Raw genomic sequence first — 24,262 nt, 5'->3', positions numbered from 1 at the left:
ATTCCTAGGCCTCCTTTTCACAAAGTACCTTGAGTTCGCCCTTTTGATAAACAAAATATGTCTAATGTAATAGTGTATCTAAATGCAGATGCATTCGTGATAATGTTACATAGCGTTGGGGTAAAAGCATTAGTTTGCTACAGGTTTATTAGAAGTGGAACCCCTGGGTGGTGCAAATGGTTAACGCAATTGGCTGTTAACTGAAGGATTGGAGGTTTGAGTCCACCCAGAGGCACCTAGGAAGAAAGGCCTGGTGATCTGCTTCCAAAAAATCAGTCATTGAAAATCCTACGGAGCACAGCTCTATTCTGTCACACGGGGGGTCGCCATGGGTCAGAACTGGCTTGATAGCAACAGCTTTTTCATTGTTGTTGTTTTAATATTAGAAGTATTTTCCCTCGGTATTGATCAATTGATTTTAAAACTTGGTTACAGAGGGTTATCATAAAAGATGACACATATATACATTAAACATTTTATATTTTCATTGAAAACATAATGTTAGCATTTTTTTGATGGTGAGCAGGAAATTTTTTTTTCTTTTTTAAATATGGATCCACAAACAAGAGTTGTTGGTTGCACTTCTTGCATAAACTATCCTCTCCCACATTGCATAGAATAATCAGTTTCTCTCTGTCGCGGAGCAAGCTCTAGAGACATTCATCAGTCTGACAGCAGAATACCTTTGGAATTTCTATGATTTTCCCCCAAACTCATACAGTTGACTCGCCCTCAGTGGATCTGACAGCAACTGCTAAAATTATTCAACTCTTTCCAGTCCTTAAAAGTACCAACTTCGTCAAAAATGAACAAGCAGAACAATCGCTGTATTTCTTTTCACATTCATGTCTCAGTTCAGATCATTTTTAATGAAATATAACTGGATACGAAGTTTAACAATAAAAATGACGGACTCTTGGTTCAACTCTTGGTTCAACTCTTGGTTCCAACTGGTAGGAAAGTGGCCCTCCAGCCACAGTGCTCAGCTGACCCCTGTGGGCACCAGGCAGTGTGTTTTAGAGACATGACACAGCCCATCGGCTAATCTGGGTTGATTAACTTCTACTGTGTACGTTTAACATAGACCACAATTTTATAATCCTGTTTGGCACTTTTTCATATTTAAAATTCTGGCAGCCTCAAAAAATAGACATGTCCTGGATCTCTTTCCACTTCTGCCCACCCTGTCTCAAACCCCTATTCCTGTCATCCCATCTCAACATGCTGCTTATTTTCTCCATAACACATGTCCCCATGAAGGCATCTCCTTTCATAATTTGTTTCCTTGGTTACTCTGTCACCCTGTCCCGACTCCAAACAGGAGGAACGTGCCCTGTTCTGTACTCCATGGTGTCCCCAGCACCGGGCATGTGCACGGAGGGGCCCAGCAAATAGCTCTGGAAAATAAATAAATCAGAGTGCCAGACAGCTGCGTTCACTTCAACTCTCAGACAGGCATGTGAGACAGTCTTTTTAGACCTCAGGAAGATGGTTGATTCTGGTTCTTTTTTCCCTTCTGCAGCAGTGCGAGGTCTTTCTCCCAGGTGCCCTATCAGTACGGCCTCCTCCTTAGACTTCTGACAGAGCAAGTTGACACTCACCCAGGCTTCCTTTCAGTATATCTTTCAGAGTGCAAGACCGGAAATGGAAAGAGCTACAGGGGTACCATGGCCAAAACTAGAAGTGGGTTAGCCTGCCAGAAGTGGAGCGATAACTTTCCTCACGTACCCAAGTAAGACTTTTTTTTCATCTCTGTGTTCCCCTTTTGTGTTTGCAATGATTCCATGACCTCGCAATCTAAGCACATACGCTACGGGAGGTAGGAGAGAACTTGACATCAGCGTTTGTCTTGGTTTCCTAGTGCTGCTCTCACAAGGTACCACAGAGTGGGTGGCTTTAAAGAACAGAAACTTATTGTCCTGTAGTTCTGGAGGCTGGAAGTCCAAATATGGGGCATCGGTAGGGCCAGGCTCTCTCCGAAGTCTCTAGGGGAAGGTCCTTCCCTGTCTCTTCCAGCTTCTGGTAGCCCCAGGCGTCTCTTGGCTCTCTCAAGCATTTTCACACCCTGTCTGTCTTTCCTTTGTGTGAGTCTCTCCCCTCATCTGGTCTCCCTTTTGTAATAAAAGATACCACTCAGAAAGATTAGGACCCACCCTTCTCTGGTGTGACCTAATTAACTGATCACATCTTCAAAGAAAGAATCTATTTTCAAATAAGATCAAGTTCACAGGTACTGGGGATAGAACTTCAGCATACCTTTTTGGAGGACACAAGGCAATCCATAATAATGTTAATGTAGAATAGTTAATTTAGAATAGTTCAATTATTTATAACAGAAGTACAGAAAATGGATGCTTTCTGTTTAGTGTACATAGCTTTCTGGAAGACCTAGAACATAAAAGGCCAACTAGCAAAAAAGAACAATCAAACCATGAATTCTGGATTGAGTCTGAGTAAAGATGAAATATGACTATGTTTAGAACTGAGTTAGTCTAACTCAGACATACCAAGTTACACCTCTGATCCCATGTTCACCTCGACATTGAACCCACTGAAGCAAAAGAGTAAAATATAAATAAAAAATGGACAATCTCACAGCTTTTGTTACTTATTTTAGTGTCACCCCCCCATATGACACTAGGTGGCCTTATACTCTCAGTAACAACACTTAAGTAGAAATTTAGTGTTTGTTCCCCCTCCCAACAAGTTTCCTTTATTGTATTCCTATGAGATTAGCAGATCCAATTTTCCCTATTAGATAAAACAAACGTTAGGCTCATTAAAAAAACAAACAAACAAACCTGTTGCTGTCGAGTCAATTCCAACTCATAGCAACCCTGTAGGACAGAGCAGAACTTCCCCATAGGGTTTTCAAAGAGCAGCTAGTGGATTCAAACTGCTGGCCTGTTGGTTAGCAGCCAAGCTCTTAACCACTACACTATGAGGGCTCCCGTTAGACTCATAGAGCTGCAGTGAAACCAAACATCCAAATCATAGATGTCAGGGGCCTCAGAGAAAATCTAGGCCCTCTTCACCATTACAGATGGGTAAACTGAGGCCCTGAGAGGGGGCCATTTACTAAGCCCCCAAACAGGGTACTTGGAAGAACCAGAACCAAAACTTGTCTGTTTAGAGACAAAGTCTTCTGACTTTTCTCTAATTTGTTACCTCCACACAGCAACTCATCACTAGAACTGAAAACGAAATTAACATCCCCACTCTCGAGCCCAGTTAACTCAGGCTATGTGTCTGAGAGACTATCGTGCTCGGACTCAGATGGCTCTGGCTCTTTGATCTGCTACGGATTCATTCGGGTTTTATTTTGTTTTGCATGGCTGCACCTTCGTTTCCTCATCTGTAAAATAGGGATAACAACACCCTCCTGGTAGGGTTTTCAGGCACTCCTTGGAAACTCTATGGGGCTTTTCTACTCTATCCTACAGGGTCGCTATGAGTCGGAATCGACTCGACAGCAATGGGCTTTTTGGGGTTGGTAAGGTTTTTATTAAGACTCAGTGAGAGAATGTATAGAAAGATTTTAATGTAATGCCTACGACATAGTTCACAGAGACTAAAAAATTGGTATTTAACCACTATTATTTTTACAGAGAGAAGGGTAATTGATAAAAGCAGATGTTTGGAACAAATACAAATCTGGCAAGCTCCAGAGGCCTTTGCACTTCTACTGACTATGCATAAAAATGCTTTGGCTCTACATCTAAGGCTTGCCTGACAATATAGCAATAACGATAACATTAGCTACGGTACCTGGAACAGTCAACCTCTGAAATTCTGACACCACCGCGCAACTGCAAACTGGAATGTGCCGGGATGACAGAAACTGACATTTCAGATGGGACATAGAGAGCATCTTATCCCAACTTGCTGACAAAACGCTCATTTTTTTAAATACTGCCAGTCAAAGTGCCTCTTTTCCACTCTACACAGATATATTCCTGAAAAATACCCATCCGAGGGACTGGAGGAAAACTACTGCCGGAACCCAGACAACGACCAGCATGGTCCGTGGTGCTACACCACCAACCCAGACGTCAGATTTGAATTCTGTGACATTCCCGAGTGTGAAGGTCAGGATACCTCTAGAAAACAGTCTCACCACGGCCCTTCATCTGTGAAGAACTTGGTGTAAAGCCATTTCCCACAGAGATATTATTAATGGTCAATTAGTGCAGCCTTTGACAAAACCGAATAATTGGATGCCCCTGGTGGAAAGGAAAAAAATTATCTCGGGACCCTGCCCCCCAAATTGCCTTAAGTTACTTTTATTAAAAACGTTACTTGCAGATGTACAAATATAAAACTAGACAAAACTTTAGAGATAAACTTCCTATTCTTATTAACTAGTACATAATCTGAAACAAAAAAATTGCAGTTAAATGATTAAAATGAAACTACAAAATGATTAAAATTAAACTACAGAATCAATAAAATTCAAATGAACAGTATGAATTTAACGTGGTAGATTTTATTGTTTTGTTGAACCTAGACAACGAACCAATTCTTAAGTCAGCAATTCATTATTTTAATGGCCTGGCCAAAAAATCAAACCAAATCCACTGCCATCATGTCGATTCCGACTCATAGCAACCCTATAGAACAGAGTAGAGCTGCCGCATTGCACTTCCAAGGAGTGGCTGGTGGATTCGAACTGCCAACCATTTGGTTAGCAGCTGAGCTCTTAACCACTACACCACCAGGGCTCTGATCAATTGAATAGTGCACCTCAAAGTTCAATGCTGAAAATTCAAAAGGCATTATATCAAAAAAGCTTTCTTCATTTCACATTTACTGCTTCATTTACAGCTGCAAATGGGAATGAATTAAGGGGTGGGGGAAGGGTGTGCAACATCCCTGTTTGGAAAGTGGAACTAATACTAGGTGACAGCTCAGATCCCCCGCTGCTTTTATCTGTTTGAACCATAGGTGATCCTTTATCTGCAGGTCATTTAGCCCTTACTATGGAAACCCTGGTGGCGCAGTGGTTAAGAGTTCAGCAGCTAACCAACAGGATGGCAGTTCAAATCCACCAGTCGCTCCTTAGAAACCCTATGGGGCAGTTCTACTCCTTCGCTATGTGTTGGAATCGACTTGACGGCAACAGGCTGACATGAATGCATATTTTTTGTATTAGCTCTGCCTCTCTTTTCCTTATTAACCAAAAAAAAAAAAATTTTTTTAATAAGGTTAAAGTAATACATTATTCTGCTACACTGTCTTATTTTAATCACAGTTTGATATTCCAAACCAAAGCTTCCATTAAAAAAAAAAAAAAAAACCATTGCCATCAAGTTGATTCTGACTTATAGCAACCCTATAAAAAAAAAAAAACCCTATAGGACAGAGTAAAGCTGCCCCATAGAGTTTCCAAGGAGTGCTTGGTGGATTTCAACTGCTGACCTTTTGGTTAGCAGCTATAGCCCTTAACCACTACACCACCAGGGTTGCCAAAAAGTTTCCAAAAGGAAACGAAAAACAGCCAGTCGTGAGTCTCAACTGTATTGTTGAGGGAAGGGAAGCCCTGTCACTCTAGGTGAATACTGTTCTCCAACGAGGTCATCAAGACACACAAAAATGCCATCCTTGAGATCTGAGGACTTTGCCAGCATATTTGGTGGTCACCCATGCGAAGAGAATCATTTCATAGAAAATTTCTAAGGTGATTATTGAAACCAAGACACCAAATATTTACACGTTCTAAGACGGAATCACAGACTTCTGAGAATATGTGCACACACTCCGCCCCCCCAGGGCCTGGGGCTCCCAGATTGAGGACTTGGTATTGTAGAATTTCTGAATTCGGTCATGACTACAATAGTCGAGGGGATATTGACCAAAATACGGTCATTCTACCACTTGGAAGAAAGAATGACACTTTGGGTTGTGTTGGAAAATTCTGAGTGTTTATCGCCAGGTTTTCTAGTGACTGTTGGAAACTGCACATGAATTAAGTGGCAATGGTATTTGAGGTATTTCTAGTGGGATCTATCTTTCACTATCTTTTTGCTTCATCCGTTCCAGTTTCTTTTTCCCTTCTTTCCTTCTTCCCCTCTCTGTCCAGATGAATGCATGCACTGTAGTGGAGAAAACTATCAGGGCAAAATTTCCAAGACCGTATCCGGACTTGACTGCCAGGCCTGGGACTCTCAGAGCCCACATGCTCATGGATACCTTCCTTCCAAGTAAGTCCCTTGGGGGTTGGGGGGGACGGTGGGGGAGTGAGATGTTAAAGACGCTGTCGCTCTGTCAGACGTTGTTGTTGTGACATATTCTAGGATGACTCAGAAATGAACATACCCGAGACTTTTGAACTTCTGAGCTTGCATCCTCCCACCCGGATGCAAGTGGAATACACGTTCGTCCTACTCAAAATGGGGTCCCTGAGAGCCTGCTAGAAACGCAGGATCTCAGACCCACTGAGTCTGGATCTGCAGTTTAACAAGTTCCCCAGTGATGGGTGTATGCACATTCAAATTTGAGAAAATACAGATATGTCACTTGCGTATTCTCCAGACATTTTCTGCCTCCTGTTTACTCCCTTCTCTTTATACCAGCGAGGCTCGCGGCTTCTTCACCTTGATTTATGGGTGGCCTTCAGGGGTTCTGTGAATCCCCTGACGTTTGATGTGTATTTACGTTGGTGCGTTTTTCTGCAGTGGGGAAAAAGGAATTCACTTAAAAAGGAATGAGTTCCTTTCCTAGAAGGTAGTGCTGATTCCCTGAGTAAGGTTTTCTGAGTGTTACATTTCACACTCATTATACTGGAAAACGCCTCCCACTCTGCTGCTGCGTCTGATCTTTTTCTTCATTCTTTGGTGTCTGAAGGGCCATAAAGGGGCGTCTAAGAACTGCCAAAGTGTGGAAAGCACTTCCACTGTGGAAAGCAACTCCACTGGATTTTTGCAGCTCCCATCCCAAGTAGCTAGCTCAACGCAGAGAGGCCGTAATTTTCCTTCCAAAGAGAAATACAGTAAAGGCCCCAAGGCCCAAAACTAGGTAAATCCACTTCTGGGAAAATAGAAGAGGATTTCTTTGGCTGCTCCATCCATCCTGACTGAACACTTGAGTCTCAGGGAAGGACATGGGACCAGCCCAGAGGCCATGGGCACGATGTGTCTAATGGCCTTAGGCACCAGGTTGCTGTGAAGGGGGGCTGAGGGACCTCACCCCATTCTCTAGGGACAGGGGCTAATGGGGCACAGTGCACTGCTCTCAGTTCCTGCAGGCTGAAATGAAAGCAAGAGAGAACCCAGCAGACTAGAGGGACCATGCCTAGGATATGAAGATGTCAGCCTCTCGGCTGTACTGTGCACTGAATGACTATCTTTCATCAGTGAGGACTTTGTGTTTTGGAAATTGTTATTCTGCAGCTGTGTAACTGGAGTTTGCTTACATCGGCTTTCAAGATGGCCCAAACAGTGAAGTTCCTGAGCCTGCTCAGTGATTTTTTACATGTGCAAACTGTTAAAAAAAAAATCCTTGGCGTACTGAGCTAATCTTTTACTAGATGACCATCTTTTCAATGACAGCCCACAGGGATGCTTCATCCAGGTGCCTGCCTGTGCTTGGCACATAGTAGGTGCTCAACGTTGCCGCAATTAAGAATCTTCTCATCAGCGACTGTCAATGTCAAGTGCTATGAAATCCCTCTCGCCCATTCAGATTTCCCAACAAGAACCTGAAAATGAATTACTGCCGAAACCCTGATGGGGAGCCCCGCCCATGGTGCTTCACCATGGACCTCAACAAGCGCTGGGAGTTCTGCGACATCCCCCGCTGCAGTGAGTATGACTCATCCCAAGGAGTTAGGGCTCCTGACCTTGTCTACTCTGGGAATCAGGGAAAAAACATTAGTGCCTGAGTACTGTGCCTCAAAGGAGCCCTGGTGGTGCAATGGTTAAGTGCTTGGGCTACTAACCGAAAGGTTGTGGTTCGAATCTACCAACCACTCCACTGGGTAAAAGACCTGGCCATCTGCTCCCTTAGAGGTTACAGCCTGGGAAACCCTATGGGGCAGTTCTACTCTGTCCTATAGTGTTACTATGAGTCAGAATCAACTGGATGACACACAACACTGTGCCTAAAAGTCCTGTGGGATGTTATTGTTCTTTTATGCAAATGGTTAAAGCATGTAGGTACTAATCAAGAGGTTGGAGTCCACCCAGAGTTACCTCAGAAGAAAGCCCTGATGATCTCTTTTCAAAAAATCAGCCAGTAAAAATTCTCTGGACCATAGTCCTACTCTGACACACGTGATGCCGCCATGAGTCGGAGCTGACTTGATGGCAGCTGGCTTAATTGATAACTGTAGATAGTTGATCAGAATATCCATTTATCATGTTTTTATCATGCTTTTTCCTATCAGAGACTTCTGCCTCTCAGGAGTACAGTTAAATGTTGGCTCTTGGATGGCATCGCTGGCATTCTGGTCTGTGGATCTTGTTATCAACTAGAGTTCTTTCTAGTTGTTCCTTTGTCAGCAAAGGGGGTCTCGGGTACCCAGTTTTTCAGTATTTCCACCTTGTGGGGGAGTGGAGGGGAAACGTGTCCAGGGGGAAGAGAAATGGCAGACCTAGTAGGAACAATTTAGAAGGAACAATTCTATAAGCTTTTCCTTCTATGAGAATTTGAAGCATGGGCCTAAGAATTTAGACAAAGACAGTCATCAGGGGTGAGAAGAACTCGGCAGGCCCTGGTGGCTGGCTTCCCTTCCTCTGCTCTGATGGCCAGGCCTTTGGGAAAAGGCAGGTCCTCACGGATTCCCCCTCTTTAGGAACACCAGCTTCTCTTCTTGCCTTTTTTTTCCCTTATTTTTCTTTTCTCAAGAATTTCCTTATTTCTGGATGCACACACCTTTCCTTAGAGACATTGTCTTCTTTCCATAAACTTTCTGTTGTTTGGCTTTCTGGAGTACTGGATGTCATTCAGTTAATGTTTACTCAGGGACTAATTTAGTCTTCAAAAAGGACTTGGATCATCCACTGGCATATGTAAGGGTTCGGGGTGGGGCAGGGGAGCTGACACATATCGATACCACATAATGAGGAACTGAGGAAAGAGAATCAAGAAGGAAGCCTCTACTCCGAGGGCCTAGCCTCTGAAGGACTTCCTCATGAGACGCCCTCACAGACATAGATTCTACCCGATCTACTTCTTCTGAAACGGATCAACAATTTTCAAGTGTCAAATTCTGAGAGGATGGGCAGCAAAGGAGATAGGCTGATGTCCCTGCACCCCTCTCCCTGTAAAGTCTGCCTGAGCATTCTTCATTTCAGAAAAACTCACTATGATTTATCTTCCTTATTCAAGCAACATCGCCACCACCATCTGGTCCGACACATCAGTGTCTGAAGGGAAAAGGTGAAACCTATCGAGGGAATGTGGCCATTACGGCATCTGGGCACACCTGTCAGCGCTGGAGCGAGCAGACCCCCCACAAGCACAACAGGACCCCGCAGAACTTTCCCTGCAAGTATGTCCCCTGCTGGTGTCATTCCCTGTCTCACTCTCGGGCCTTAGTTCTAGGTATTATACGAACCCAGGACTAAAGTATTCTGGAGTGAAAAGTGTTGAATCGCATGCAAGGGAAGTGAAATTCAGCACTGATTTTCCTTTAATACTGGCTCACAAAGTGTGGTTCCCTAGACCAGTAGCATCCTCATCACTAGGAATTTGTTAGAAATTCAGATACTCGGCCCTACTCCAGACCTACGAGCCAGGTCCCACAAATCTGTTTTGATGAGCCCTGCACTAAATGCACACTAGAGTTTGATAACCACTGCCCTATAACACTTAAAATCCATAGCTGGCATCTACGCTTCTTGGAGGCAGAACTGTGTGTAAAATGCCCGTCGTATATTCAGCATATAGCACAATGTCCAGCACGTAGCAAAAGATCTACTTTGCTTGACTAGACAAAGTCAAGGAATATATTTCGACCATTCACCCGGGAGAAGCATCTGTGCCACAATCCTGTGAACCCTGCTCTGCTTCAGCTTCTCTCTGGCCTCTGTCACTGAGGCTGTATAACAATAGAGCATTACTGAATACATATCCAGTATCACCATTGACAAGCATGCATGTGCCTTGTCTGTTTATTTATGTAGCCTTTTTGAAAAGCCTGAGACACAATCATTTCTTTTTCAGAAATCTGGATGAAAACTACTGTCGTAACCCTGATGGAGAAAGCACCCCTTGGTGCTACACAACCAACGTCGATGTGAGATGGGAACACTGCAATGTACCATCCTGCGATTCATCCGCATCATCCACGGAGGCAATATGTAAGAAAGGATAATGGGAGCTGCCTCAGGGCCCCAAAGGCCCTCTTTGTCTACCCAGTGGGGTCATCACAGTATGCAATAGTTTTATTTATAGTTTAATTCTGTGGTGGTCAGAGAACATGCTCTCTGTGAGGTTTGTGTTGTGGTTCAGAGTATGTCCTATCTTGGGGATGTTTTACGTGCTCTTGAAAAGAATGTGAGTTCTGCTGATGTTCGGGGCTTGTTCTGTGAAGGTCAATTAGGTCAAGTCGTTGTTGCTTAGCTCTTCTGTCTTCTAACTGATCTTCTACCTCCTTGTTCTACTGATGAGAGATGAATAGCGATGCTTTCAACTATTCCTCTTTTCAGTTCTTTTTGTTGTACACATTTTGAAGATCCATTAGGTACATACATATATGGGATTAGCATGTCTTCTTGATGAAATGACCCCTTTATCATTTTGTAATGTTGCTCATTATTTCTGGGACTATTCCTTGTTCTGAAGTCTACATTAGCTGATATTAATACAGCCTCTTTTCATTAGTGTTTGTAGAATTATGTTTTTCTCAGCCTTTTAATTGGGGTATTTAGGCCATTTGCATTTAATGTAACGATTAATATAGCTGGATTTAAATCTACTATATAGTCAGTTTCTATTTGTCCTGTTTGAACTTTATCCCTTTTTTCTTCTTTTTCTGCCTTCACTTGAATATCTTCATGATTGTATTTAATCTGGACTATTTGCTTATTGGAAACCCTGATGGTGTAGTGGTTAAAAGCTATGGCTGCTAATCAAAGGGTCAGCATTTCAAATCCACCAGGCGCTCCTTGGAAACTGTATGGGTCAGTTCTATTCTGTCCTATAGGGTCTCTATGAGTTGGAATCGACTTGACGGCAATGGGTTTGGTTTTTGGTTTTTTTTTTTTAATTTGCTTATTAGTTAAACCTATTTTTAATATTTTTAGTAGTTTCTCCAGTTTATAAAATACATTTTAGAATATTATGTGAAAATAGTTCACCTTCACATAAGATTATTCTATTTCATGTAAAATGTAAGAAACTTAAAACAGCATACTTCAGTTTCCTCCCTCCCAAATGTTGTGCTATTGTTCTCAAATAATTTACTTCCATTATGTTACAAATGCCATAATAGAGTGATACTTTTTTTTTGCCCTGAACAGTCATCTTTTAGTTATAAATGAAAAATATCTTTTACATTTACCTTTATCACTTCTGATGATCTTTTCTTTGTATAGATCCAAATGTCATATTCCTTCTGAAAAAACTTCTCTGAATATTTTTACAGCACAGGTCTGCTGGTGAGGAAATCTTTCAACCCCTTTATTTTGTCTTTTTCAGTTTTAAAACATAATTTTGTCAGCTATAGAACTCTGGGTTGACAGGGTTGATAGTTTTTTTCTTTCACCACTTTAAAGATGCTACTTATTATCTTCTGTTTTGAATAGTTTCTGACCAGAAATCTGATCTCCATATTTAATGTTTCTTTTTTTTTTTTTCTGTCTGCCTTTAAGACTTTCATCTTTGGTTTTCAGCAGTTTGACTACAGAGTGTGTAGGTGTGCTACAGAGTGTGTAGGTGTGCTTATTTATTATTTGCATTTATCCTGCTTGGAGTTTTCTGAACTTTTTGGATGTATGGATTGTTGGTTTTCATTAAAGGAGCTCTGGTGGTGCAGTGCTTGGAGCACTCAGCTGCTAACTGAAAGGTTAGTGGTTCAAACCCACCAGTCACTCCACAGGAGAAAGATGTGGCAATCTGTTTCCATAAAGATTACAGCCTTGGAAATCCTATGGGGCAGCTCTACCCTGCCCTACAGGGTCCTTGTGAGTTGGAATTAATAGCAATTGGTTTTATGGGGTTTTCATTAATTCTGTAAAATTCCCAGCCATTATCCCTTCAAATATTTCTTTTTCCCTTCTCTTTCTCTTCTCCGTTTTAGACTCCACTTATCCAAATTGTAGACCATTTCATATTGTCCCACATTTCCTGGATGCCTGTTCTGCTCCCCCCCTCCCTTTTTTTCTCTTTGTGTTTCAGTTTGGATAATTTCTACTAACCTTTTTTCAAGTTCACTGATTCTTTCCTCAATTGTGTTGTCTGTTTATCAGCTCACTGGAGGAATTCTTCATCTCTGGTATCATAGTTTTTATTTCCAGTGTTTTCATTTTATTTTTTGATAGTTTCCACCCTTTGTTGAAATTAAATTCCCCACCAATCCATGCATATTTTCCACCTTTACCACAAGACCCTCCAATATATTAATCATTGTTATTACACAATTCCAATCTGACAGTTTTCACATCTAGTTATTCCTGAGTCTGGCTTATTGATAGCTTTATCACCGGAAAATATCCTCCCGCCTTCCCCCCCCTCCCCCCCCGGCTTGGCTTTTTTGATGTGTCTTGTAATTTTTTTTTAATCAAATGCTGAACTTTGCTAGAAGAACGGTACAGGTCGTGGTAAATATTATTTACACTTTGAAATGGGCTCCCCTCTTCTGTCAGCATGTTGTTTGGTAATTGAGTCTATATAGTTGGCAGTTAAAGTGAATTTGGGTTTTATTGCTGCTATTTTTATCTTATGTACACCACAGACATTACTCCTTCATCAATGGGCTGCTGTTATCTTGTGCTCAGAGTGGAGCCTGGGGTGTTGACGCATTTTCTCAGTGCTCCCAGTCTACCCCCTGCTAGAAACACTCACTGCAAGCCTGTTCCATAGAGCCCCCCAACCATGCTCTCCATCTCACCCCAGTGACAGGCCGCTCAACTTTCGTGGGGGCGGGGGGGGGGAGGAGAGTTCTTTATTTTCCTAGTCCAGCCTCAGCCTTAGACAAAGTCTGTGCACCTGGGCTTTGAAGGCAGGGGTTTCTCAGTGCTCTTGTCCCTCTGTCCCACAGAGTCAAACTCTAACCTGTATCCATGGTGGGTCTTGCGTAGAAGAAGAGTAGCCATCTCCTGCTTTGTGTCAGTGCAGGATCCTGGGCACAAGAGTTTCCTGTCCCTTCTCTAGGGGAATAAGATTTTTGCCTCCTCTCCCATAAGCAATGGAACTTTGCCTGCTGTTCTGAATACAGAAGCATCTCCTGCCTTATTCCATAGCAGCTTATGGCTTTTGCTTTGTATGAGCAAAGGATTGGAGGAAATGTGTAAGGGTTTCATGTCTGTCTCCCACTGACAGCCAATCACCACTTGCAGTCTGCACCCTGAGTGTGGCTTCCTCCCAATTGTTCTCAAGAGCACCCATTGGAGATCCATGAAAAAGAGCTTGTAAATGAGTACAATTTCTAAGAATAAGGACTCTGTTATATTTGTTTTCTCCTATTTTGAGTTAAATATTAAATATTTCCAAGGAAAATTAGGTCATTCAAGTTCTAGAATGCTGTGGATATACTGTTTTATTTGCATGTCCACCTTTTTACAAATATAGAAAAAAGCACAGTGGTAAGTCCCGAGAACACTGTTCATATAATAAATGACACGTTTCTCTGTTCCAGTCATTCATTATTCAAGTTGACCTCTTCTATTTCCATTTCAGTGCCACCTGAACAAACCCCTGTGGTCCAGGAGTGCTATCAGGGCAATGGACAGACTTATCGAGGAACCTCCTCCACTACAATCACAGGGAAGAAGTGTCAGTCTTGGTTATCTATGACACCACACCATCATTATAAGACCCCGGAAAACTACCCAGATGCGTATGTCTTTGATTTTAGCCATAAGACAAGCAACACCCAATTTAAAATAACTGTTAGAAGAGCAATGCTTTAAGCTAACTTATTAGCACCAAACTTCTATTGGCTTCAGAATGTGAGACAAAATGTCTCAAGCACCTTGCTTTTGAGCAATGTCTGAGAGATAAGAACTTAGAGGCTGGCTATGTTTCCTGAGTAGTTTTGCAGATGGGGGCAGGATAGGTGGGGGTGGTGAGGTTCTACTAGTGGAAAAATTAGGAGAAAAAAATTACTAAAATCTTAGAAACAGTACCATTCCACAATACCAGCTAAACATGAGTGCAGTCTTTCAACAACGGAATTTTATCATTCCAGCCTCCAGCCACTGAAGTGAAGTTTGCATTTGCCATTTGTGTTTATGGGTCACATGTGTTTTTGTAGGTGTGTGATCTGACCTGTACAGATACACTGGGTCCTGAGCTCTGGTAATCTGAAGGAATAGTGTTACTATGATAGGAAGAGCCAAAGCAGGAAGGCAGATGAGAGTCAGGAAGTGTACAGATGGTGACAGGTGAACTGGGCAGGCAGATGGACAAAAGACCAAGTCTGACCAGGCTAGCCTTTCTGCCATAAGTATCTATATGATATATGGGAGACTGCTTCCAGAAGGCAGACAACAGGCAGCATAGGACTGAGACCCCCTAGAGAGGGAAGCAAATGTGGTGAACCCCATAATTTCCCTGACTTTCTTTCTGGAGACACTTTCTGGATGCAATGCAAAGAGATGGAGTCAGTGCAGATCATAGCAGTCTTGCTGAGCTGAGGAGACAGAGACTGGAGTCTAGGCTTACTGAAACAGTGGGGATTTACTAGGCAGGGCAATAATGAAAAAGGATCTGTGCAGGGAAGGAGCTCAGAAATCTGCACAGAAGTCCCCTGTAAGATTCTAGCTGAATACAAAGCTGTACATGCATAGGGAGAGATTCCACAAAGCTGGACAAAGAACAATGACTAGGAAAAGAGCAAAATCTTCTCAATCCATATATGCCACAAATAATTAAACATTCCTGCCACTTAGTTATAAGAGGACAAAGAACCTGATAAAAATGGGCAAAAGAATTGAATAGCATTTCACAAGGGAAGATAAGGAAATGGCCAATAAGCACAGGAAAAAATGCTTAACATCCTTTGCCATCGAGGAAATAGGAATGAGACAAAGAGACAAATAAGAACAGGACAAAGAATGAGACAATTAGACACCACCACGCACCCACTGGAAATGGCTACTATTAAAAACATAGACAACAATAAGTGGTATCAAGCATATGGAGCAACTGGAACTCTCATATACTGAGGGTGAGAGTAGAAAATGGTACAACCACTTTGGAAATCAGCCTGGTGATTTCTTATGAAATTAAATAAGCATTTACTATATAAACCTGCAGTTCTACTCTTGAATATTCACTCAAGTGCAGTGAAAACATAAGTCCATAAAAAGATCTGCAAGAGTATTCATAGCATCTTTATTCACAATAGCCCTGAATTGGAAACAATTTCAATTTCCATCAATAAGAAAATGGATAAACAATTTGTGGTGTATTCATGCAATGGAATACTATTCAACAATAAAGGGAACAAGCTACTGAGACTCCAAAATAGCACGGATGATGCTCAAAAACATTATACTAAGTGAAAGAAGCCAGATACCAAAGAGTATATGCTGTATGAGTCCATTTACATGAGGTTCTGGGAGAGGCAAAACTAATTTATGGTGAAACAAATCCATAGCGTGATCAGGCAGTGACACAGGGAACCTTCTGGGGTGATGGAAATGTTCTATATGATAGGAATGCGGTCACACAGGTATCTCCTTCATCAAAATTCATCAACTATATACTTAAGATCTATGCATTTCATCATATGTAAAATATAAAAACAAAAAGTATACTTCAAGTGAAAAAAAGAGAAAAAGCACATATATTTCAAACCATAAGCCTTTTAACACGTCCATTTGCTTGGAAATCCACTGATTGGCTCCCTCAAACTGTGGGCCTGGCCTGAGACTATGTCACTTACTTACAGAAGCTATACAGTGATGGATTCCCGTAATACACATTGTGTTTCATGTTTTCCCAGATAACAACAGGTCATGAGTCTGAATGTTAAAGGGGACTCCAAGCCCTAGAAATTCCGAGAGGTTGGGGCAATGGTCTTGGGGGTCCCCAGAGTGAACAGAATTGTCCAGTGCTTCCTCAGGCCTCTCACAGGCCCTGCTACATCTCTTATTTTTTTCTGACTCCCCCTAAACACTCAGATCCCCTAGTCCACCCAGACTTCTCCCATTAGCCCTTGGCCTCACTATTCTTTAATCACCATTCCTTCAGCCCCCTAGTGGCTGCAGCTGGCAGAGAATGTGGTAAAAAGAGCAGAGAAGATTCAGCCACTTTCATTTTCTCATAGCGCATCTGATAGAAATGAGATCCTGCCTGGTAGCTCATTTGCCAGGTTAGTTTTCATAAATCTTTTAAGCCCTAAACCCATGTTATCTACCTGATATTTACAGTAATATTACTTTCATCCATCCACCACTCGTCTGTCAGTTTGTCATACTGCGGTGACTTGCGTGTTGCTGTGATGCTGGAATCCATGCCACTGTATTTCAAATACCAGCAGGGTCAGCCATGGTGAACAGGTTTCACTGGAGCTTCCAGACTAAGACAGGCTAGGAAGGAGGATCTGGCAATCTACTTCTAAAAAATTGGCCAGTGAAAACCTTATGAATGGCAGCAGAACATTATCTGATAAAGTGCTGGAAGATGAGCCCCTCAGGTTGGAAGGCACTCAAAATAGGACTGGGGAAGAGCTGCATCCTCAAAGTGGAGTTGACCTTAATGATGTGGGTGGAGTCAAGCTTTCAGAACCTTCATTTGCTGATACGGCATGGCTCAAAATGAGAAGAAACAGCTGCAAACATCCATTAATAATCAGAGCATGGAATACATGAAGTATAAATCTAGGGAAATCAGAAGTCATCAAAAATGGAATGCATAAAGGTCGGTATCCTAGGCATTGATGTGGCCTGGTATTTTGAATCAGACAATCATACGGTCTACTATCCTGGGAATGACAAATTGAAGAGGAATGGCATCATATTCATTGTCAAAAAAAATCAAAATCTATCCTGTCAGTGATACGATAGTATTCATATGCCTACAAGGGAAACCAGTTGATTTACAAATTTACACACCAACCATTAAGGCCAAAGATGAAGAAATTGAAGATTTTTACCAACTTCTGCAATCTGAAATTGATCAAACATGCAATCAAGATGCATTGATAATTACTGGTGATTGGAATGTGAAAGTTGGAAACAAAGAAGGATTGGTAATTGGAAAATATGGCCTTGGTGACAGAGACAATCATTTATGCTTGTGCTGTACCTTTAATAAAACATTTCAAAGTCATGTGTCTATACTTCTGTTTCATAACAAACTTCAGAGGGTGCTTGGGTATCCCTGAAGATTCTCCCACTCTCCTGACTTATACTGTTTTGGAATTCACAGTGACTTGACAATGAACTACTGCAGGAATCCAGATGCTGATGAAAGACCTTGGTGCTTTACCACTCATCCCAGTGTCCGATGGGAGTACTGTAATCTGAAGAGGTGTTCAGAGACAGCAGGGAGTGCCCCAAACTCTCCTGCTGTGTCCCACGTTCCACAAGTCGAGGCTCCTTCCGAAACAGGTAAGAGGTCTGTGTCCAGAGATCTTCTATCACTCTGGCATCGGGAGGAAAAGAGATGGAAAATCTTACTGGTGCCCAAGGTTTAAATGCTGCCCTCCAGTGCTGGCTGAGGACAGGGCATGTGAGAGGAAGACTGAGTGCTTCATCCCTCTAAGAACCAACACTGCTACTGCTGGCCTTACATAGGTGGGCATTTTCTTTAGGACAACAAACTGGCTTTGAGGCATAAAATTTTGAGCCTGAGTCGATTAAAAGGTCAATAACGACGGCACTGGCAGAATGGGTAATCCAAGAAAAGCAAGTCCCTCCCTCGTTTGTAGAGGAATAGAAATGATCAATTTGGTTTGGAACATTCTGACTTAGAACGGCTAGTATGATGGTCAAATGATGCTCTCCAACAAAGAGCTGGAAAAGCGGACCTGTAGCTAGATGGGTTATCTGGCCTGAATGTTAAGAATTTGGTCATCATCTGAGGTGTGAGGAAAAGAATAACCAGTACTTCCTCTACGCTTCCTGAGCCCTGGGTTCATAAGTGGAAGTACTTAGCGCCTGGTCCTGCAGTTGGGAGGTAACTGTAAGGTGTAAAGGTGGCAGGCTGAGAGGACTCAGAGAGGGGCCAATTCCCCACCTGGCCCAGAATGACAACTCAGGTGGTTGTCATTGACTGCGGCTTTCCAATCACTTTTGGATGCCACAGAATCCTCCAGACAGTAATGATTAAAGATGAGAATTTGGTTGGAAGTTGAGGCCTCTCCTGCCCCACTGTGCACTTGCTGATGTTGACACTTCCTCCCCTGGTGTTCCCCAGAGCAGGGTGGACACACCTCTGCTTCCTCTTCCCTGCTGAGACTGGGCAGGCCAGATGCGCCATCTCGGTCTCCCTCGCAGCAAGACTTGCGATGACCTAACACGGTCTCTCATATGCACACCCACACTGGGTACGTGGCTAAATCGTACACCCTGCTCCCAGTCACATTCTCACCCTCAGCAGAGAAGCTAGCTGTTCGGTTTTTGCTCTTTAAATTTTATAAGTGGCCATCAGAACATGGGTCCACTGGGCCCCCATATGGGACACATAGCAAATTCTCTGAGGGACCCCGTGGAAGTCCCCATTCCCTAGGCTTGAAATGAGGGACAAGTTTGGGGGAAAAGGAGGGCCCAAATCATCTTTATTAATATTATCCTCTCACCTCAGAGGGTGGGTGCTCACAGTACAGCTCTAGCCTAGATAATACTTGTCATAAAATCCTTTCAATCTGCACTCATTTTCTCTACCCTTGATGAGAGTGATGTAGTGATGTATTTGAGTGTTGTGGAATGGTTTAGAGCAGCATCTGTGTGGTGCTGATCCTCACGGGCACTCGGTCTTGTTTATCATAGTGTCCAAGCTGAAATTTGATTCTCACATCCTGCTAAGTTTGTGGTTATTTTCAAGTCAGTAATGTTTTCTGGAACTTCTTAAAATTAGTAGGGTGACTGTCAGCATTCCATGGTGTTCTGAAGGATCTGACCACTGAGTCTGTCTCCTTAGAGAAACCCGAAGTCACTGCAAATATGTATTCATCACCTTCCCGGGTCGATGTAATAGTTCACATTGTTGTCGTTACTGTTGTTGGGGGCATCACGTCAGTTCTGACTCACAGCCACTCTATGTACAACAGAATGAAACACTGCCTGGTCCTGCGCCACCCTCACAACCAATGCTATGCTTGAGCCCATTGTTGCAGCCCCTGTGTCAACCCATCTTGATAAGGGTCTTTCTCTTTTTCACTGACCCTCTACTTTACCAAGCACGATGTCCTTCTCCACAGACTGGCACCTCCTGATAATATGTCCAACTTACATAAGATGAAGTCTCACTGTCTTCACTTCTAAGGAGCATTCCGGCTGTACTTCTTTCAAGACAGATTTCTTGGTTCTTTTGGCAGTCCATGGTGTATTCAATATTCTTCACCAACACCATAATTCAAAGGCATCAATTCTTCTTTGGTCTTCCTTATTCATTGTCTACTATTTGAATGCATATGAGGCAACTGAAAAACACCATGGCTTGGGTCAGGCACACCTTAGTCCTCAAAGTGATATCTTTACTTTTTACCACTTTAAGGAGATCTTTTGCAGCAGATTTGTCCAATGCAATATGTTGTTTGATTTCGTGACTGCTATTTCCATGGGCAACAAATAGTTCATAAGCCCCCTTTTTGTTGTTCCTATAGACTGCATGTTTGGGAATGGCAAACAATACAGGGGCAAGAAGGCAACTACTGCTACCGGCACTCTGTGCCAGGGGTGGGCTGCACAGGAGCCCCACAGGCACAACATTTTCACACCAGAGACGAATCCACGGGCAGGCCTGGAGAAAAATGTAAGTCACTTTGACTTGGGCTTTCACCTTCTGCTGACCAATCTTTGCACACAGAATTGGTGCTCTGTGACAGAAAATTGACTGGGATTGCTGTTTGGTGGGTAGAGGGAGGGGAAAAAAAAAAAAAAGATTTCATGGGACTCTGCCTGAAACATAACCGGTACCAGCTTGTAGAGTACAACTAACACAGTGGGTAAACCTCCATGCTTGCCGTCGGTTCCTCAGCCTCTTCTTTCCCTTTGGGACATTTCGCACCAGCTTCCATTACTGGGTGCTGGTTCTATTTCTAGTGTTTGACCTCTAGGCTCTGGTGATCAAAGGTGCCCTTGATGACATTTTAGTTGGATTCTTCTAGAAAATGTTTTGATGAGGCCAATCAGGACTCCATGTAGCAGGTTCTCTCCAGGCTCACTCACTCTCCAGGATGGCTTTCTATAGGGGATTTGTAGAGGGAAGGAAAGGAAGACACTACCATTCTGTGGTTTGGCCCATGGAATGTACACAATCCGTGGAAATAAACATTCCTGAACCAAGAGGCAAATGGCTTTATCAGGTAGAACATTGCTGCAGTGAAGCAGGGACAAGACTTGCCAACAGTATCCCACTGTCCTCTTTTTCTGGGCACCTCTACAATCTCTGCAATTCAGACATCTGGCGGGGGGGGAGCATTTTATGTATCCTCTACCTCAGGACCCCTCTGATGCCACCACTTACTCTCAAGCCTCATAGTTTGAGCTCCTTTGGAATAAAGGGACATGTCCAATGGAACATGGATTCAGGGGCTTTACAACCATCCTCAAAATAACTCTACAAACCCTCCCCCTCAAAAAAGGAACACGACATTTCATCTTCTACGGGCAACAGTGAAATGACTGTGCCTTGGAATAACTTCCCCTCCCTCTTGGCCCCAATATGAGCGAGATCGTGTACATCTGCCCTTTTTTTCAGTACTGCCGCAACCCGGATGGAGATGTCAATGGTCCTTGGTGCTACACAATGGATCCAAAAAAGCTTTTTGACTACTGTGATGTCCCTCTGTGTGGTAGGTTGCTTTCTTTTTTGTAAGGAGCCAAAACTAAACTAAACTCGTTGCCATGGAGTCGATTCCGACTCATAGGGACCCTGTAGAACAGAGTAGAACTGTCCCATAGGGTTTCCAAGGCTGTAATCTTTACAGAAGCTAGCTGCCACATCTTTCTTCTGTGGAGTGGCTAGTGGGTTCGAACCGCCGACCTTTAGGTTAGCAGATAAGCACTTAACCACTGCGCCACCAGAGCTCCCTCTTTGAAAGGAAACAACTTCTCTAATAAAAGTAGCGATCATCTCCTCGATATGGATCTGCAAAAAAAGGGCTTTTGAGCTGAGCACTTCTGGGGAAGAGGTGGATGCTCAGGGAGTTCCAGAAGCCTCTTCAGCTGAGCCCTCTCTTCATCATGGGCATCTTGAACCTGTCCTACTCTTGGTCCCACTTGTTAGGGAATCCTTCCTCCCTTAATAAGGTAAATATAAAATTCTCCAAAGAGCAAGCTCAGAGGTGATGTGATCAGCCTCAGAGCTGTCCCACTGAACTCTCCAGTGTTAGCGAGGGATGAATAAAAAACACAGGCAGATTTAGTCACCCAGGTAGGAAAATTTCCCTTTGAGCAGCTGAGATGTAAGAAAAGAGACACATACGATGTATATTGTAAACCTTTAAGTTGTCATCCTAAGAATTCAATGAAAAGTAATGCAGGGCCTCTCATTTCCTTTAACCTAAGGTGACTATTCATTAGCCATCTATTGGCTGCATACCTTAGAGATGCTTGCCTGGTTCCTACCTCTTTGCTCTGAGACTCTTCTAGGGAGCAGGAGGCTTGAGCCAGGGAAAGGGGAGATGGCATCAGTTCTTAAAAGACTGGGATAACAAACTCAAGAGTAGACCTGGAAAAAGTAAGCCACTTTGACTTGGGACTTATCTTACTTTCTGCTGACTAATCTTTGCAACAGAATTTGTCATGGCTTACAGCCTTCTCTTTTTCGTGGTCTGATTGCATATGGCAGTGTCTGGGCGTAGAAGGACCTAGAGCTGGAGGAAAGGCATGTAGGTTGCAAAGCCACTTAAGTCCAGCATTGGTAGATTATTTGCAGAGGTAGTCTGGTGGAGTGGTTAAGAGTATGGGAGCCACAGTGCCAGGTTTGCATTTGAGCCACTCCTGGATGAGCAGGAGAGGAGGAGAGGTAAGGGTGATAGAAAAGATCCTACTTGACTGATACCACTGTAAGATGGCTTTGTGCTCTCTGGACTTAGCACGAGTTTATACTGGATTCCTTCTCTAGTGGATGCTTTTGGATGTTCTGCAAAAGTTCTCTTGGTGGCCCTCCCCCTGCCTGTAAGTTCCTTAGGGGGTTACTGCCTCTCCTTTGGCTGGTCATTCATTGAGCCTCAGTCTCTGCCCTCTCTGGTGCCCCTACTGCATCGTACTGCCAGGCTTCTCTACCCTTGACTGTTGGCAGGATTTCCTTGAAGTTGAGCCTTGAGTTCCTGCCATTGTGCCACAGCTGTGCCTGGTATTCATCTGTAACTTCCCTCTGCCACCACAAGCTGCTTTAGCTTCCTCAAGCCTGGGATCCCCGTTTTGCAGGAAACAGACCTCAAGCTCTCCAAGTGGTCTGATTGAAACCCTTCTCATCAAGTTCATGGTTAGCCTCACATGCCACCATCACAGATGGTGGTGGCAAACCTCACAGTCCATTAGAACTCTCTAAAGATATTCTCTTCCCTGTTTGTCTTCTTTCTCCTATCTAGAAGAACATGATACTTTTGCATCTCAACATGGGTAAGGGGACAAGAATTGTAGAACTGGCTATTTTCTTTGGAATCTACATATGGTGGTTAGTCTTACTCCTCTCTTGACCACCTTTGGAGCCTCAACTGAACCATCCAATTAACCATCCTTTTTATATTTCAACCCACTAGGATGTAAAGATTAAAAACAGAGACCTTAGTTATTTCTTTTGCCCCTCTAGTACCTAGAACGGGAAGCCCTGGTGGCATAGTGGTTAAGTGCTACGGCTGCTAACAAAAGCGTCGGCAGTTCAAGTCCACCAGGCGCTCCTTGGAAACTCTATGGGGCAGTTCTACTCTGTCCTATAGGGTGGCTATGAGTCGGAATCGATTTGATGGCACTGGGTGGGTTAGTACCTAGAACAGTGCCCGGCACGGAGTAGGCAATGAATCTTTGAATAAATATTTGCTGAATGAATAAATAAATAAATGAAATAGTGAATCATAGGTTTCCCAGTATGTCAGGTCAGTGCTTAAAAGGATAGCTATTGGAAGTTAAGAAATTCTATGAGTCGGAATCGACTTGATGGCAACAGGTTTTCCGAAAGTGGTTTTTGCTGGTTTTATTTGGATTGTTTTAGAATGAAACATCTTTTTAAGATATGACTTTAAATGGCACTTTTTTTTTTTTTTTTTTGTATATTTAGGTTGCTTGCATTTTTTCTCTTTTTTTTTAAGGTTGTATCGCTTATTCCCTGAGAGATTTTAAATTTTATTTAAGTGAGAAATTATCTGTCATTTTTCTTAAAACTTCTAAGCATCTACACTGCTATTTTTTTTTTTTTTTCTAATTGTGCCTTAGTTGAAGGTTTACAGAGCAAATTAATTTCTCATTAAACCATTAATACACATATTGTTCTGTGGCTTTGGTTGCCAACCCCGTGACATGTTAATACTCTCCCCTTCTCGATCTTGGGTTCCCTGTTTCCATTTGTCCAGCTTTCCTGGCCCCTCCTGCCTTCTCGTCCTTGCCCCTGGGCTGGTGTGCCCATGTAGTCTCCTCTACGTGGTTGAACTACGTGTATTATCATTTGTCTTACGGGCCTGTCTAATCTTTGGCCAAAGGGTGAGCCTCAGAAATGACTTTAGTACTGAGATAAAAGGGTGCCTGGGGGCTGTACTCGAAGGGTTTCTCCAGTTTCTGTTAGACTAGTAAGTTTGATCTTTACAGTGTTTTTAATTTACAAGGAAGCTCATCTTTAAAATGAAAAAGGACCACTGATTAACCTTTTAAACTACACATGAATTTCTTTAAGCTGTCCAGAAGTATGTAAAGGCTGGCTGAGAGAAGATGGTATTTCGATTTAGGCTAGTTATCCTTGCTACATACAATACATACAATCACATGCACGT

The 24,262-nt window shown here is 42.9% G+C and overlaps 1 protein-coding gene across 1 annotated transcript in view; it reads left to right on the top strand.

Annotated features, from left to right (window-relative positions):
- PLG (plasminogen) overlaps positions 1 to 24,262 on the top strand; it is a 47,233-nt gene that overhangs the window by 8,714 nt on the left and 14,257 nt on the right. Inside the window, exons 4-13 of the mRNA XM_049905031.1 lie at positions 1,618 to 1,732; positions 3,949 to 4,088; positions 6,080 to 6,200; positions 7,681 to 7,799; positions 9,328 to 9,490; positions 10,165 to 10,301; positions 13,840 to 13,999; positions 17,539 to 17,720; positions 19,937 to 20,085; positions 21,034 to 21,127. Coding sequence (XP_049760988.1) covers positions 1,618 to 1,732; positions 3,949 to 4,088; positions 6,080 to 6,200; positions 7,681 to 7,799; positions 9,328 to 9,490; positions 10,165 to 10,301; positions 13,840 to 13,999; positions 17,539 to 17,720; positions 19,937 to 20,085; positions 21,034 to 21,127 — 1,380 coding nt within the window. The remainder of the gene's footprint in view (positions 1 to 1,617; positions 1,733 to 3,948; positions 4,089 to 6,079; positions 6,201 to 7,680; positions 7,800 to 9,327; positions 9,491 to 10,164; positions 10,302 to 13,839; positions 14,000 to 17,538; positions 17,721 to 19,936; positions 20,086 to 21,033; positions 21,128 to 24,262) is intronic.

Source organism: Elephas maximus, chromosome 1 (assembly GCF_024166365.1).
Source record: "Elephas maximus indicus isolate mEleMax1 chromosome 1, mEleMax1 primary haplotype, whole genome shotgun sequence".
NCBI lineage: Eukaryota > Metazoa > Chordata > Mammalia > Proboscidea > Elephantidae > Elephas > Elephas maximus.
This window is presented reverse-complemented; position numbering and strand designations above follow the sequence as displayed.